This window comes from Marmota monax, unplaced genomic scaffold (assembly GCF_021218885.2).
Source record: "Marmota monax isolate L192 unplaced genomic scaffold, Marmota_monax_Labrador192_F-V1.1 WCK01_AAM20220418_F8-fsc00235, whole genome shotgun sequence".
NCBI classification, from domain to species: Eukaryota; Metazoa; Chordata; class Mammalia; order Rodentia; family Sciuridae; genus Marmota; species Marmota monax.
This window is the reverse complement of record NW_026693185.1, coordinates 1,713,395-1,730,203: the sequence shown is the minus strand read 5'-3', so window position 1 is coordinate 1,730,203 and position 16,809 is coordinate 1,713,395. Positions and strand designations below refer to the sequence as shown.

The following is a 16,809-nucleotide window of genomic DNA, read 5'->3' as shown; positions in this document are numbered from 1 at the left end:
AAGAAAAGGCGAGCAGGCGAGCCAGAGGGCAGGTGCGCAGGGGCAGCAGGGCACAGCCGGGCCAGCCCCTCTGCCGTGCCACCTGAGGGGGACTGGCTCGCCGCGTCTCAAACTGCAGGGGGAGCCCCCGCCAGCGTTTGGGGAAGGTGTGTGTGCTTCCCAGGGGCTCCAGGCCGGGAGGGGGAAAGCTCCCAGCCTTGGCAGCTCACTGTGCAAGCCATGGGCACTATGCAGTAGTTCAGTCCTCCCCTTTCTTCTCTCCCTCCCTCTCCGGCTGCATCAGCTTCTCCTCTCTGCCTGACCCTGGCATTCCCACTGCCATCGGGCTCAGGCAGGACCCCAGGGGTTGGGTGAAGAGGCTTCTGACCTGGATGCTGACCTCATGCTCTGGCCCATCTCTCGAGGGGTCGCCATCCCTGAAAGGATCCGATAGCAGCTGGTGCTGATGGGATGGACACTCCATGATATTGGCCCTGGAATCAAGGACCAGCTCAGAGACCTGGAGCCCTGTAGGTGCCAGAGGGAAAGACCCCCTGGGGGTCTAAAGCAGCACCCCTATAAACACACACTGCTCCCCTGTGGCACTAAAGGAGAACAGCCAGGCAGCAGGCGGGAGCCCAGGTACAGGTGCACCCTCCCACCTTTGGCTGGCTTCTGGCCCTGGGCATGGGCGACACATCAGCCTGAAGCATTGGCCCTGTCTTCACACCACAGTTACCCTGGACGCTGATGTTTGATGTTTCAGCCCACAAACTCCATTGCCCGATGACGTTTTCCATTGATATGATTGTGGACTCCAATTCACGAATGACCCAAAAGCAGAGTGGCAACCGGCACGTGCAGAGTGTCAGGTGACACTGAACCTGATGGGTCCTCTGGCTTCCTCCCAGAAGAGGAGCTGGGGCAGGCAGAGCCGAGGCCCTGCATGACTCCCATGTGTTTCCACCCCGGGGGCGTCCTGTGAGGTCTCCTGTTCCCACAAGCACCCCACAGGCAGGTGCTGCCGCTGCAGGCCTGTGGAGAGCTAGGCGCTGCTGGGAGCAGCAGGAGGGTGGGTCCGCAGGCCAGGCCTGGGCAGCAGGAACTCTGCCCCTGGCAGCCTCCACTCTCCCCTGCACACTGACCTCCTAACCCAGGCTCAACCAGGGTGAGTGAGCTGGGATCAAGGGTCACACCCCGTGAAGCTTTGGGGCAAAGGAGGGTGTGCCTGGGGCAGAGGGCTCTGTCTCAGCCTAACTGCCAAGAAGCCACCCGCTGCTGCTCAGAGGCCCTCCCGAGCTGGGCTCTGGAGCAATGAAGAAGCCCTGGAGGCCACTGGGAAGCACGACTGTGTTTATTTCACAGGTGGGAGATGGGGCGGGGAGATCGCCAACAGGATGTCACCAGAGGAGACTCTGGGAACCCCACGCAGGGCAACGGGGCAGCTACAGGGTTTGGTTCTGGGCAGGGTTGGCCAAGGACGGCCATGGCAGAGGGGTAAGCGGCAGAGGGGCACCACAGCAGGCAAGGCTAAGTCTCGTCCTCCGCTGGAACGTGGGGCCGACCCCTGGCTCCTCAGCAGCTCGTCCCATGGGGCAGTCAAGCAGTCGAGGCCCCGCGCTGCCTCTGCTCTACCACACACTCACACTCAGACACACGCACCTGGCCACTCGCTCCGTGCACGCACGCGTCCATATATTAACTCTGATTTACAAGTGCACCCTAACCAGAGGGCAATTGGAAAGAAGCAACACTCCCCACTCCCAGGAGGACATGGCTGTTCCCTGCCCAGGGGCCAGCGTGGCCTGCACTGCGGCGAGCAGAGCAGGTCTTCTGAGCTTCCTCTGCGGGCTCCAGGCTGGCTTCTGCGGCCCTCTCGCTGCAGGGAGACCTTGGCTGCTCCAAGGGCCAGGACTGTGGCCTCAGCCCGGCTCCCACCTGTGGGGCCCTTCAGCAGGACATAGGCCGGGCTGCTGGTCCATGAGCGTTCATAGGAACCTGGCGCCAGAGCTGTAGCCCCAAAGCCACCCTGATGGGATGTTTCGGGGACAGCACCTGCCTTGGGCGTGAGGAGGCATCTGAGCAGAAGCAACCTCAGTGGAAATGGGGTCTGGAGGCTCCTGCCCTCTCGAGGGTGGGTCTCCAATGTGGCTGAGGCTCCACCTGCCCCATTTCACTGAGGGTGGGGTTGAAATTCAGAAGCTGCTGCGGCGGCAAAGGATGAGAAGAGGAGGGGACCCTGCCAGGCCCAGATGCTGACCCTGGGGTGGGAGATGGTGCAGAGGTATGGACAGTCTCGCCCCTTGGTCCCAGGCCACCTCTGGGGATGCAGAGGACAGCTCCTGGTTTCCCAGAGAAGCATCGGGGGCTTTTCCAGGGTGTAGGAAACTTAGGGTGGCTGAACGCCACAGGGGACATGGAGTCTTCCTCTGGGGTCCCCGGCTGTCCTGCAGGAGCCTGGGCCCCACCCAGCACCTGTTGGCCCCTGTTGTCTCTCTCCACCACGTGGGCTGGGCCTGAGGACAGACTGGCCCTGTCCTGGGCTGGGCGCCCGGTGGCCCAGCTCCTCTGGCTACTTGATGGAGTTCTTGATTGTCCACCTCTGTCCTGTACAGCTGCGGAGGATGAGGTCAATGCCGGCCAGGCCCCGGTTCTCCACCTCCAGGCAGCGCCCTGTGCCTTTATTCATGATGGCTCCATTCTGGGGGCAGAGAGAGTAAGAAGGAAGGGGGGGAGGTGGAAGGGAGGGAGGGGGGAAAAGGAGGGAGGGAGTGGGAGGGAGAGAGGGAGAGGGGATGGAGGGAGGGAGGGAGAGATAGTGAGAGGGAAAAGGGAGGGAGGGAGGGAGAGAGAGAAGGAGGGAGAAGAAAGGAGGGAGGAGGGCAAAGGAGGGAGAGGGAGAGAGGGAGGGACTCTTAACCTCCACAGCTCTGGGCAGGCACACCCCATGGGGAACACATTCCACCAATATCCCTCACACAGCAGAGGGGTCACGGGCGCGTCCCCTGCAGACCTTAAGGTCAGAACATAAGTGAGCTCCCCAAGCTCCTGTGGCTGGACATGAGATGAGCATCGGGGTGGCTGAATCGGGAGGACGAACCTCCTGGGGTATTTGAGGTCTGACTCCCCAGCCTTACTTGGCCGTGGTACTGGGCGGGTCCAGGGGTCCTTCCCACACTCCCCTCTCTGGGTCCATCAGAATCCCCAACCTCGAATGGCGTGGGAACCAGGCAGGTTGCTGCCCACAGAAGCCCCCCTGACGACTCCTGGGACATGCCCTGTGTCCACAAGCCTGGCCAGGGGCTGGGAGACCTGGCTCTGGGATGTACTTTGCTGGGGACCTGGGGGCCTGGACTTTCCTCTGTGGCCTGCAGCCTCTGCACTGCCCTGACCATGGTCCTGTTGGCGGAGCCCTCACCTGGATGAAGTTCCAGCGCTTGTAGAGGCTGGTCTTGACCTTGTCGCAGTCCAGGAGCTGGGGCAGCCGGCTCTTGGAGTTGTCCACCAGGCAGCGGGTGTCAGGGAGCAGTGTGGTGGTCCCCAGGGCCCCCAGGTGCAGGAAGCCTTCCTTGGTGTAGCGTGCAAGCTGCAGAGAGAGCAGGGGTGGGAGTGGCTTGAGGCCGGAGGGCAACCGTGGCTCTGCGGTGCAGCCCACCTCTGCCTCGGTCCACCCTGCTGTCCTCGCCACCATCTCAGTTCTGACAGGCACCCTATGCACCCAACTTGCAGGACAGCCCCATCCAAGAAGCCCTCAGCTTGCTGGGCCTGGGGACAGCTCTCCCAGACTCTCGTTCTGATGTGCTTTCTAAGTCCTCAATGTTGCAGGACCAGCTTTCTGTCCAGCCCACAGGGGAGTGGGAATAGGAGGAGGGACCAGGGATGTGATTTCTGAAGCTTGGCCCTGCTTCCAGCTGCTGAGTCACCTTGAACAAGACATTCAGCCTTTCTGAGTCCTCCTCTTTGTAAATTGAGATTCATGAATTCTACCCTGCTGGGAAGGGACCAGAGAGCCAATTCAGTGAAGAAGACATGGACATTAGAATCCATAGGCAGGCATTGGAAGAAATAAAAAGTGAAAACACAAGTGAGATACCACATTTTAAAAAAGATTATTCACATTTTGGCAAGTGTTAGCCTAAGATAGGAACTGTCCCCTCTCACAGTAGAGCTAGAGGGAGGGTAATTCCTACAACATTTCAACAGGGTGATTTCTAAATATGTACTTTTTGCTTTTAAAACATTTACTACCTTTGATTCAATAAATCCACTTTTAGAAATCTATTCCAAGAAAATAATCGGAATTGGGAACAAAATTTTATGTTTGACACTAAGCAGGGGCCTGCTAAATGGCAGCACGATCCTGGGGGTTGCTTCGTGCAAGTTGGTTGCAGAAGTGGCCACGTCTGCCCTCTTCCTTCTGTCCCCCTTGCCAACACAGCTGTATGGCACCTTCCATTAGGAAGCGGGTCCTCTCTTCCTGTGACACACTTTGGCCTATGGAGTGCAGCAGAAGCAAGGATGTGGCCTTTAGCCCTGTTTGCTCCAGGGCCTTTCTCCTGCCCTGGGTGTAGCCCTGGCTGACTTGCTGCTGGCCCACCCGAGAGCCAAAGTGGAGGAGGCCCCTGGACAGGCAGCCCTCAGCCAGCGTGCCAGCTGAGGAGAGCGGGTGTATGACTGGACCCAGCCCACATCAGCTAAGCCCGGTCCAGATCCCAGAACCACCAGCCAACCTGTGGATACAGGGGCGACTATTGTTACGCAGCACTTGCTGACCAACCCAGAGACAGTATGCCTGGCACCCCTGACCATGACAGCACCCGTAGGCTGAGGCTTCCCCTGCCCTGCCTTTCCTGTCCATGGAAGTTAAAAATCACACTCTAACTTTTAAAAAATGCATTCACCTATTTGAGGGGCAGGACTAACTCTAATTAATTTCATTTCTTGCCAGAAGCAAATCACAGAGCAAGTGCTGAAAGCATGTTCACAGAAAAGCAGGTTGTCCATGTGGTGAGGATCATCATTGAAAAACTGGAGCCTCCTGGAGACAGCATGTGGTTGGCTCTTGTTTTTTAATCCAATATGCCAGTCTGTGTCTTTTGATTGATGAGTGTAGGCCATTTACATTCCATGTTATTACTGAGAGATGATTTTTATTCCCTGTCATTTTGATTTATTTCTGGTTTTTAATTTGAATCAGTTTCTCCTTTGATTGACTAATTTTCTAGTGCAGTTCCTCCCTTTGCTGTTTCCACTTTTATTTTGCAGTTCTTCTTCATGAAATATTTTATTGAGTATGTTTTGTAGTGCAGGCTTTCTAGTTGTGAATTCTTTAAATTTTTGCTTATCATGGGATGTTTTTATTTCAATATTCAATTCTGAAGCTTGATTTTGCTGGCTATAGTATTTTTGGCTGGTCAGAAGCAAAAGTAGGCCCAACTCTCCATCCTGTCAGCTTAGGAATTGAATTCTTCAACAAACCTCCTAAGGCACAAGAAGTAAAATCAAGAATCAATAAATGGAATGGTATCAAACTAAAAAGTTCCTTCAAGCAAAGGAAACAATCAAGAATGTGAAGAGAGAGCCTACAGAATGGGAGAGAATCTTTGCCACCTGAACTTCAGATAGAGCACTAATCTGCAGGATATATAAAGCTCTCAAAAACTTAATGCCAAAAAAAAAAAAAAAAACTAAGTAACTCAGTCAATAAATGGGCTAAGGAACTGAATAGACACCTCACAGAAGAAGAAATATGAATGGTCAACACATTTGTGAAAAAATGTTCATCATCTCTAGCAATTAGAGAAATGCAACTTAACACTGAGATTTCATCTCACTCCTTCAGAATGGTGATCATCAAGAATACAAGCAACAACAAATATTAGCAAGGATGTGGGGGGAAAGGTTCACCCATACACTGCTGGTGGGACTGCAAATTGGTGCAACCACTATGGAGGAAGTATGGAGATTCCTCCGAAAACTAGGAATAAAACCACCATTTGACCCAATTATCCCACTTCTTGGTTTATACCCAAAGGACTTAAAATTATCAGACTAGAGTGATGTAGTCACATCAATGTTTATAGCAGCTCAATTCACAATAGCTAAGCTATGGAGCCAAACTAGGTGCCCTTCAACTGATGAATGGATAAGAAAATGTGGTGTATATGCACATAAAGAAGAATGAAGCTATGGCATTTGCTGGTAAACTGATGGAACTGGAGACTATCATGCTAAGTGAAATAAGCCAATCCCCAAACACCAAAGGCTGAATGTTCTCTCTGATATGCGGATGCTAACCCACCAATAAGCAGGTAGGGAAGAATAGAAGTTCATGGGATTAGACAAAGGGGAATGCAGGGGAGGGAGGGGGATGGGAATAGGAAGGACAGAAGAATGGACTGGAGCCATCTTTCCTATCCTCACATGAATACACGACCTGTGTTACTCCACAGCACGTACAACCACAGGAATGGGAAGTTCTACTCCACGTATGCATGATATGTCAAAATACACTCTACTGTCGTGTATATCTAAAAAGAACAAATAAAAAAATAAGTGAAAAACCCTGAAGCCACGTCCCCCCAGTTGGACTCCATGGGCATGTTGCCAGGAGTCCTCAAACCCAGCTCAGCCACGAGCTTCTGGGAGCAGAAGGACGGGGCTGTGTTCTCACTGAGAGGATGCAGCACAGGTTGGTGATGGTGAGGACCCCGGGGGGAGGCCAGCACAGCTCTCGTCCGTGCTCTCCTAACCCCACGTGCCAGGTGGCTGGCAGTCATTAACGGCAGACGTTGAAGACACACCCCGAGTCATTCCCAGTGCCACACAGGGAGTGGTGATGTGACACTCAGGACTCAGTGAGAGAGGCGTTATTATTGTCCCCACTTTCTAGTCAAGGAAACTGAGGCATGAACATATTTGGTCACCTGGCTGAGTCCTGGTCTCTCCCTGTGGCTCCCTGGAGACCTAGTGACCCCTGGTCCAGCAGCTAACCAGCAAGAGGGAGGCTTCATCCCAGGTTGCTGGAGGACCCTCGCCTCTTCAGAGAGCCTGGGTGCTGTTGCCCAAGAGTGGCTGAGAAGGCAGCTCTGCTTGGGGACATGAGTGAGCCTTCTCTGGTGGAGAAGATTCTCATCTCCTGGGGAAAGTGACTCACAAACCCTTGGCTCTGATCCCCAAAGGGAGCCTGCCTGCTTCCCTTGAACAAGTGACAGGGAGTCTTTTAAGTGCCCTTGAGAGAGAAGCGGTGAATGTGTGTTCTACACCCAATTAGTTCCAAATCAGAGTCATTGTCCCAGGCAAAATGGTGAGAGAATCACAAGCCCACCCTCCCCTCCCTAAACAACGTCCCCTGAATATATCTAAATTCACCAAATGCAAAGTGATGAATGACAGCAAGCTGCCTTTACGTTCACGGGAAAGATAGACACAGCTGCTTATTAAAATTATGAATCAATCTATTATCCAGCAGCAAATGAGCAAAGCCAGGAACATTAATCAGCTGAGCGTATCTGTGACCCAGATGTTTAAAGAGCAGAGCTGAATGCCGCAGGGAGCTAGAGGTTCTCCTACCTGAGGTCCATTAGGGCGTGAAACAGCGAGACCAGCTGCTAGGCCCTGCAGAGGCCACACACCCACCCCAAGCCCATGTGGGCATCAGAGTGGACAGGCAGGAATGGGGGCCCTGGTGGCATTTCCTTCTGGGGGAAGACACAGAGCCCTGGGCCATCTACACTGACAGGCCAGCGCCTGGCTGCTTCCACGAGGAAGCTGGGAGAACGACAATGCTCTGAAGGACGACGGAGGCCAAGTCAGGCCAACAGATCTCAGGTCCGCTTTTCCTCCACAAGGCAGGAGGTGGCGAGCCGGGACCCGCTGCCAACCAGACCCCACTCTGCCCCGGTGCTGGGTCAGGAGCTTTCACGGTGCCGTCTGCAGACTATGGCTTCCTCCGAAGGATGTCGGCCCTGTCCTCTGCACCCCAGCAGACCTTCCTGCCTCTGAGACTGTTCCCTGCTGTTCCCCTGCCTGGTGACCCTGCTTACTGGACTTCCTCTAGAACGTGGGCGTCAACTCTCCAGGGCCTCAGAACCGCTCTCTTGGGCGATGCCTTTCTTCTCTTCCTCTCGCGGCCCCTGGCCCTCTCCTCTCCAGTCCTCGGAGCCGCATGGATCCGTGAGCTTCAGTGTCCCTTCCAAGTCGTGCCTCATCTCTTGGTCCACTTTGTTTATCCACCTACCAGTGACAGGCATTTGGGGTCCTTCCACTGTGGGGCTATTGTGAATCTTGCTGCTATGGACACTCACACCTGACGTTTTATGAGCATATATTTTCAGGTCTCTTTGTTATCTACCTAGGAATAGAACTGCTCACTGTTGGGTCATATGGTAACTTTGTTACAAAGACTCTTTTCCAAAGCAGCGGCATGAGGCAGACTCCCATCACAATGAACCAGGGTACCAATTTCTCCACATCCTGCCAATCCTGCTGTCTGTGTTTGGGATGGCAGCCATCCGAGTGCTTTCCTACAGTGGCTGTTATGGTTTTGCCGTGCATCTCTAACGGTAAATGACGCGGAGCATCTTTGCATGTGCCTATTGGCCACTTTGTATCTGCTTTGGGAAAAATGTCTGTTCAGATCTTCTGCTTGTTTTATCTTATTGACACGGGTTCTCACTAAGTTGCCCAGCCTGGCCTTGAACCCACAATTCTCCTCAACTTCCCAAGTGGCTGGGGTCACGGGTTCCTGCTATTGTGCCCATCTATCTTTGGTCCATTTTTTTTTTAATTCTTTATTTTATTATTTTTTTTTACTGTTGCTCTGTGAGAATTCTTTTCTTAATCTAGATGCCAGACCTTTTTCACATCTATGATTTATAAACATATCCCTCCATTGGGTGGAATTTTGTCTTCACTTTCCTGGTAGCGTCCTTTAAGGTACAGAAGTTCCTAATTTTGATGAAGTCCGATTTCTCTGTTTTTTTTTTCTTCGGTTGCTTACACTATTGATGTCAGATCTAAGAAACTATTGCCAGATCTAGGTCATGAAGACTTACCCCTCTATGTTTTTGAGACTTTTTATCCTGTTAGCTCTTGAGCTTGGGTTTTTGATCCATCTGAGGCCCTTTTCTACTGGTGTAAGGGAAGGGTCCACATGCATTCTTTTTCATGTGGCTACCTAGCTGTCCCAGCACCGTTTGTTGAAAAGACTGTTCTTTCCCTATTGAAGTGTCTTGCCACCTTGTCAAAAATCAATCGGCTGTAAATGTGAGGATTTATTCCTGGGCTCTCAGGGCTATCCCACTGATCTCTAGTCTCTCTTTTTGCCTGTAGTACACGGGCTTGATTAGTACAGCTTTGTAGTAAGTTTTAGAACTGGGATGTGTGACTCTTCCTCCGGCTCATTCCTTTCTCAGTAGGGTTCTGGCTGTCCTTGATCTCTTCCATTTTCATATAAATCTTAGAATCAGCTTTTCCATGTCTACGGAGGAAAGGGAGCTGGAGTTCTGATCAGGATTGTGCAAGATCTGTAGGTCGGTGGCAGCGTTGCCACCGAGAGTCAAGCCGCTGCTCACAGAGAGCTTTGCCCTTAGGTTTCTTGTATCTTCCACGATGCTTTGCGGTTTTCAGTGCCCAAGTCTCGCACTGCTCTGGTTGGACTCCTCCCAAGCTGTTTACCTTCTTTGCTGTGTTGTGAATGCACAGTGCGCACAGGGTTAGGTGGTGGACTGGCTTACCAGGAGTCCCACGGACCCTGCTCCCAGTGCCCTCTCTCTGCACCTCGCAGTCATAGCCAAGCCGCTGTCTGCAGAATCAGCACCTCCCTAGGTAATGGGGGCAGGGGAGGCACAGGCTCTCCCACTGGGCTCTGTTGGGAGCCACAGGGTTCCCCTCCTCTAGGCTCATGAGGGCCTGGGACTTGCCGACCCAGGTGTACACCAGCACCCCCATCTCTGACCAGGCTCCACTCCTCATCCCCAGGTACTGTCTTCCTTTCCTGCTGCCCCCACCCCCCCGCCCCTCCCAGATGCTTCTTCTGCAACCTCCATGTGTGACAGGTCTGACCTGAGCTGCCACAGAGCCGTCCTCACTGGTGGGGCTCTGCCTCCCCACCTCCCGGCTCTCTTCACACCACCGGCCTGCAGGGTCCACTCAAAGCCTCCCCTGCCCCAGCCTCACTGCCCACTCTGCCCACTGCAGGAAGGGTGCGCTTTTGCCAGGGCGGCCACCACAGGCCCTGCTCTCCTTCTCAGGCTTAACAGATGACCGACGCTTCTCTCAAACAGGCCACCCTATCCTCCCTGGGGGGAGGATCCCTGGCCTGCCCCATTCCATGTCACAGGGTCCTCACTGCTGCCACCCTGATGGGATCTCTTAACTCATATGATTTTGCACTTCATGTCATTTTTGCTGTTGCTGCTGTTTTTAGGAGAGCTTAGGACAGCAGTAGCCAACGCCCTGTTACACGGCCTGGGGACCTGGCAAAGCAAATCCTGTGTAAATCCCTTCTGAATTGATGGGACTATTCTAAGTGGGGCTATTGGGCCCAGGAGGAGAGATGAACGTCACAATCCACGACCCTAATGCACTAGGGAAAAAACCTCTGCGTTCAGAGACTATTAGTTCTCATTTAGGGGCAAAAAGGAAGTTCTCTTTGAGCTGATCTAAGACATGCACAACTATTAACCCACATTCGACCGCCTGGAGGGAGAACTAAAATGCGCAGGTAGAGCCAGATAAACAGAAGCCAGGCGGGTAATTGTGAAGGACTCCGGAACCCAGGGCTATCCAGTAGGCTGTCACAGGAACAAGACTTCAACAGAGTCACTGTTAAGGGTCTCCCCTGTCTTCACAGGACCTACCTTCACCATGGAAGACCACTCTCAGAGAGAAGCGCAGCTTGCTCACCTGCAAGGTGAGACGAAAGAGATGTGGCCCTTGACTCCAACCCTCTTGGGGGGAACTCACTCATTGATTGCTTCGCTGAAGCCCACAATAATGGCTTCTTGGGACTGCACGGACATGTGCACTTGGTCATATAAGAAGATTTTCCCCCTCATTGTCCTGTGCATGCAGGAAGCTGGGCCAGGCAGGGGAAGAGGCAGCTGGGCCATGGACAGAGCCCTCCAAGCTGGCCCAAGAGCCGAGATCCAGGCTTGGCGGAAACAGGCCTGAAAGCTACTGCCTGCGCCCACCTTTGGCAGATCCCAAAGCCAGGTCCCAAACTGAATAGAGACAAAAATTATCTCAAAATGGACAAGCAGTGGATGCCTGAGGGTGAGGGCCGAGAAAAGAGGGCACAAGGAGCCCTGTGGGGGGTGGGACATTCTGTCTTGATTAGGGAGGCCATTGCGTCTGCACGTATACCTGTCAGAGCTCCTCAGATCTGGCCTTTCAGCGGAGGCACGTTATTATCGTATTTACCTTAAACCTCCATAAAGGTGATTTGAAGACCCAGTGGGCTGCTCAGGAGGCATGCTCCAGAACCCTGTGTCTTCTGCAAGAGGACCAGCTCCTGGGGCTGGTGTGGTCCCAAGAACCTCCCCCTCAACCTCCTTTTGGCCTCCGACATAATGCTGGATTCAAACTCTTTCCAGAAGATGCACTCCTTCCTTGGAATGAACAGGGAGATGTGATTGTGCCCTGTCTATCAAACAAAATTGGTTTTCCTGAAGCGGCAGTTCCAGGAGGTATGGCAGGGCAGTGACATGGTGGCTGGGTCACAGGGTCTGGTCCACAGACCCTTGTGGAGAGGCTGGAGTCTCTGAGGTGAGGCTCCCCGGGACAAGGGCAGGAAGAGCTGGTAGGAGAGGGCAGATGGGAGAGGTACCCAGGCGGCCTTCCAGGGATCCAGAGGCAATTCCCTGGAGGCTCCCCGACGTTGCATAGGGCAGGCGAGCAGGCTGTCTCAGTGACGGATCATTTCCTTCTTGTCCCTGTGTGAATTGGAAGGCAGAACAGAGTCCCCGTCCACAGGAGAGTGCTAGCCAGCACTGTCTCCTCCTCAGCATGATCTGCTTCTACACCAGGGGCCAACTGCTCGCCGCCTTCATCTGCCAACCAAGCAATGTCCCTGGCTGCGCAGGTGCCCGAGAGGCAGGGTGCCCTGAGGGCAGAGGTTGAGGAAGGCTCTGCCGCTCGGTGGCTGTGTGGCCCTGGGTGGGCTACGCCAGCCGCGGGGACTCTGTCCTCATCTTAACAGTGGGAATGATAACAGGATCCCCTCACAGAGTGGTTAGGGGGCCTCACAACCTCACAAGAGGAGCACGCCTGTGTCAGATGTCACTTTTTTTGCATGTCATCCACCCCTGGACAACGGGAGTCGCCATGCTTCCCCAGAACTTCCTTCCCTCGTCAGATTCCAAGCTGGCCTCCTGTGGCCAGTGCATCCTGGTCTGGCTCCTCTCCGGCTCAGACCCTCTGGGCTTCCTGCTGTCCCACAGACCCTTGTCCAGGGGTTGACACCTGGTGCCTCAACAGCCCACCTGGGCAGCTGGGTACCTGGGGGCTCTCAGGCTATCGGGGGGCTGTTTGAGTTGCCCCTGACTCTGCTCCAGGTCCTCCCTTCCCCTTTGCTTTCCTGGTTTGGTCCAGATCCCGTGTCCTTGCCTGGATTCCTACGCTTTGGATCGGACTCTTGGTGTCTCTGGATCCCACCCCAAAGCCACTCCCATGCCCCACTCCTGCCTTGGGTCCTTGGCTCTCATGACCCTCACCCTGGGCTTACTGCCCCTTGTGTATCTCAAGGTGGCCATGGGTGGAGGAGGGCCCTGCCTGTTCTCTGCTTCTGGACTGCTCTCCACCAGCCCAAGCAGGCTGTCCACTCCAAATCGGCCTTGGACTGAACAGGAGTCCAGGAGGCCCTGCTCATATTCACAGGTGAGAGAACTGGTGCAGATGATCTGAAGAGTCACACCTGAGAGTGGCCAGGCACCCTCATGTCTGAGTGTGCGACACTCCAGGCCTGGTCGGGTCTGTCCACCTGTGCAATGCCCTCAGGAGTGACCACGGCCCTGTAGAGGCTGCTCCTTCCCCAGCGCCCTGGTGCAGAGGTTTGTCTGTCCTCATGGTTTGGGACTCTTCAGCGGGGACAGTTCCGCTCATCTGACGTCCTTCTCCCTGCGGCTGGGCCCACAGGCTGACACTTCTGTAACACACCGCCCGACGTTCAGGGTGTGAGGGTCACCAGTGGTGCCACGCCCTTCTCCACCAGAGACCCACCTTCCCTGCACCGGGGCCTCAGGCCTAGAGAGCTTTTCTCAGCAGCCGGAAGCCTGGTTATCCAAAGGGCCAATCTGCACCGACAGGCCGGTCAATTTCCACATGGTTCCAGGAGGCCAGCTCATAAATTTCTCTTAGGAAAAAAATATATAGCCTACGCTCCTGCTCCAATATCCCACAATTTGACTCCAGGGAAATATAGCGTTTGGCACAGTTTTGTTCAAATTAAGACGGCAGAGCATTTACATTCTGAGTGTTGACCCTCAGTGTTTGCTGAATTCCCCAGAAGGTTCTAGGGATGCACCTGGCTCCTTTCCACTGATCCTGCCTCCCCTCACCCACCTTCCCATGTGCTCAGCTTATAGAGCCCTGCAGACTCCTGACCATCACTCCCCGCCCAGCCCCCCCCCCCCCCCCCCCGGTCAGGGACCCTGCCCTGCACCCAGCCCAGTCTGGCCTCCTCCATGCTCCATGGGCAGTTCCTCCCCACCGGTGGTTTTGTTGTTCCTGCGGAAAGCACACAGGTCCTTGAAGCAGGACTGGACTCTGCTTCTCCAGGTGGCTCTGCTGGCTACTGAGTGTGCGGCCACATCTGGGTGGGTCCTTAGCACACTCCAGGAGCCCATCTTCCACTGTGGTTCTGTCCCGGCCTTGGGGGCTTGTGGCCTAAAGGGAACAGCTGGGCTTCCCCGTCTCCCTCCCCAGCCTCACAGTGCTCCAAACAGAACTCGTCACTCCCCCACACCTGTGTCCCCATCTCAGTAAATGACTGTCCCGTGCACCTGTCAACCCAGGGTCCAGTGTCCCCTTGTGCTTTCTCGACCTCTCAACCACCAACTCTCAGCACCAGGACCTCCTGAATGGGGTGTGAAACCCTGTTGTGTTGAAATAGCTCTTAATCTACAAAAAATCGACAGCAGAGAGGACCCGCCCTTCGCCAGCCTGTCCTGAGGTGGCCTCCTGTAACCGCAGCAAGACCACCAGAGACAGGAGATGAGCGTCAGGGCAGCTCTGTCTGCAGAGGCAGGACTTCCCAGGAGTCCCTGCCCAGGACCCAAGGTCACACCTGCTCAGTGTCGGGGTCTCCAAGGCTGCTTCTGCTGACGGGCCCCATAGCTCTCCCTCTGCGGTGACTCGGCTCTTTTGAAGCTGTGGGCAGCTGCCCTGTAGGAAGTCCCTGGATGGGTTTGTCCACTGCCCTCTCACTACTAGACCTGGGCCCGGGTGTGTTTCCAGGAAGAGCCAATGAGCACGGGGGCTGCGTCCCGGGCCACCCTGGGGGGTTCAGGAAGTTCCCTTCTGTCAATGTTGCCCTTGGGCACTTGGGAAGCTGGTGTCTGTGTTTCTCAGCCACAAGCCACCCCTCCTCTCTGCCAAGGGACATGCTGAAGCTGAGCAAATCCCTTGTTTTTCATGCACTTACAGTATTGCCCATTGGTGGCTCTGGGTGACTTCACTGCCCTGGTGACTTTCATTTCCTCACATCCTCCTGTGTGCACCGCGTCTCTGAGACCCCCAAACCTGACACTTGGGCTCTTTTCCTCCCCTGTGCTGGGGATCAGTCCCAGGCCCTGACGCGTGCTGGGCCAGCGCTCCAACACAGAGCTAGCCCCCCACCTCGGAGCTGGCCCATGGACACTCAGGCTTCAAACACCTGAAGCTGTTTCTACCAACCTGGACATGAGTCATTTGCTCCAAGGGCTCGGCTTCTTCATTTGCAAACCAGAGCTGTAACACCTGTCTCACCGCACGTCACAGCAGGTAAGTAAAACAAGATATTTAAAGCACTTCATGAAATTTAGTGGCTTAATAAAGGTGGTGACATTGGGCTCCCAAACTCAGACTTTTATCTTAAAAGAACTACGTTTGTGTAATGCTCAGTGAGGAGTGCAGGGTAAGGTGAGGTCAGGTGTGATCTGGACCCCGTGGGCACAAGAAGGCAAAGGCCAGCATCTCTCAGCATCCCCACAGGTGAGCTGGCTCAGGGACAGGACGTGTGCAAGGTGCCCTTTACTGACCACAGTCTTACTAAGAGGCAGGGGACACCAAAGACCCCCGGGAGCCACACTGGGCAGTGTATTGATGGAGTGTGACATGACGAGGAGTCTGCGGTGCTCCGGTGACTTTGGCTGGCCCCAGGTTCACCAGGTTGGGGCCTCCTTTCCTGTTGCTCGTGACCAGGCCCTGACTCAGGCCCTGCAGGAGTCTCACAGACACAAACCTGGCCCCTGGGGGCAGAAGGCAGCAGCCAAGCTGAGAGAAGCCTCCGGGAGCAGGCCTGTCCCTCGGATGCCCACCTCACACCACAGGAAGGAAGCCACTAGGAGGCTGTCCGTGCCTAGTGGATGGCGGCAGAAGGGCTGTGATGTCTCCACCAACCAGAGCCACTTGGATTCACCCTTCATCCTGGTTTGCGATGATGCAAACCCTCTTGATGATCACCCAACAGATACCACTTCTCCAAAGAGAAACCAGGCTTCTGTGAACGGGGGTCCTGGGAGTGAGGCTCCTGTGAGGTTTCAGGCCTGTCCCGTGGCCCCTCTGCTACGGCATGAGCACCTCCCTGCAGGGGCTTCTCCCCCTCCCACGCTTCAGAAGCAGCAACGGGATTTCCTTATTAATTCAGTGATATGCAAACAGCCTACAAATCAACACGTTTCTTTTGGGGGAAAAAAAGGAAAGCTGAAAGCAAAAGTCTCAGTAATGAAAAGAATTGTTTGGGGTGGAAGGATTGCAGATGGTTTAAATTTTTATTTTCCAAACTCTGTGTGCTGCTATGCCTTAGAGTCAGAAAGAAGAGAGAAAGATGAGCAGCGGGTTTCACTCACTGGGCTGGTGGAAGTGACGTCCCTGGGCAAGCAGGAGGGCTCTGCTGGCCAAGTGGGAACCCCCTCCCTTCACCGTCCCGAGCTCCTTACCCAAGTCCACCCCCAGCATAACACCTGCGTCTGCAGAGCAGTCAGCTAAACTTCTAAGGAGAAACGAAACTTCTAGCTGCCATCCTCGCTGGGAAGCCATGTATGACCACAGGTCACCTTCCTGGAAAGAGCTCCTCAATCCATTCTGGCTAAGCAGAAACCGGCAGTGTGCCCCCACGACCTTGAGTCCTCCTAGGGTGAAGTCTAAACCCCCCACCCCGCCCCATGGGTCTATGGTTTCCCGGAGCCTGAGTCCCACAGATAGGAAGGGACTAGTGGATTGGCCTCTTGTCAAGTGGGAGGTGTGCAGGCTGCTCTCTGGGGCAAACTGCCTTTCCCTGGGTGCCGACTCCAGCGGGCTCTCAGGGCACTGCCCCTGGACACTGCTCTTACAGGATGCATTTGGAAGCTACGAGGCTGCTAGATGTCATTCCTCTGTGTTGCCTTCTACATGCTAATGGCTCAGTGAAGCCCTGCCACCCCAACAGGGCACGAGTGCCTTATTGGCACAATGCATCACAGTGACAATGTGTTTGGATGATGTATCGCTTAAAAGATGAAGCCATCGGAGAATGAGCCCAAGATCAGATTAAATTTAATTATGGGATCAAAGCATTCACATCTGTCGTCCTGGTGATGAATTAACTGAGGGAAAGGATGTCAGGCCCTGGGAACAGGAGGCAGAGGAAGA

At 54.5% G+C, this 16,809-nt stretch overlaps 1 protein-coding gene across 3 annotated transcripts in view; it reads right to left on the bottom strand.

Moving 5' to 3' along the window:
* Positions 1–1,315: 1,315 nt before the first annotated feature.
* Galnt17 (polypeptide N-acetylgalactosaminyltransferase 17) overlaps positions 1,316–16,809 on the bottom strand; it is a 358,134-nt gene continuing 342,640 nt past the window's right edge. For 2 of the 3 annotated variants that reach the window (XM_046456026.2, XM_058583039.1), the window contains 2 exons: positions 3,398–3,565; positions 1,316–2,680 (listed from right to left, as the gene is read on the bottom strand). In XM_046456026.2, coding sequence (XP_046311982.1) covers positions 2,552–2,680; positions 3,398–3,565 — 297 coding nt within the window. In that variant the 3' untranslated portion in view covers positions 1,316–2,551. Of the gene's footprint in view, positions 2,681–3,397; positions 3,566–4,868; positions 5,461–16,809 lie in introns of those variants that run through there. The other variant, XM_058583038.1, reaches the window with a different exon arrangement.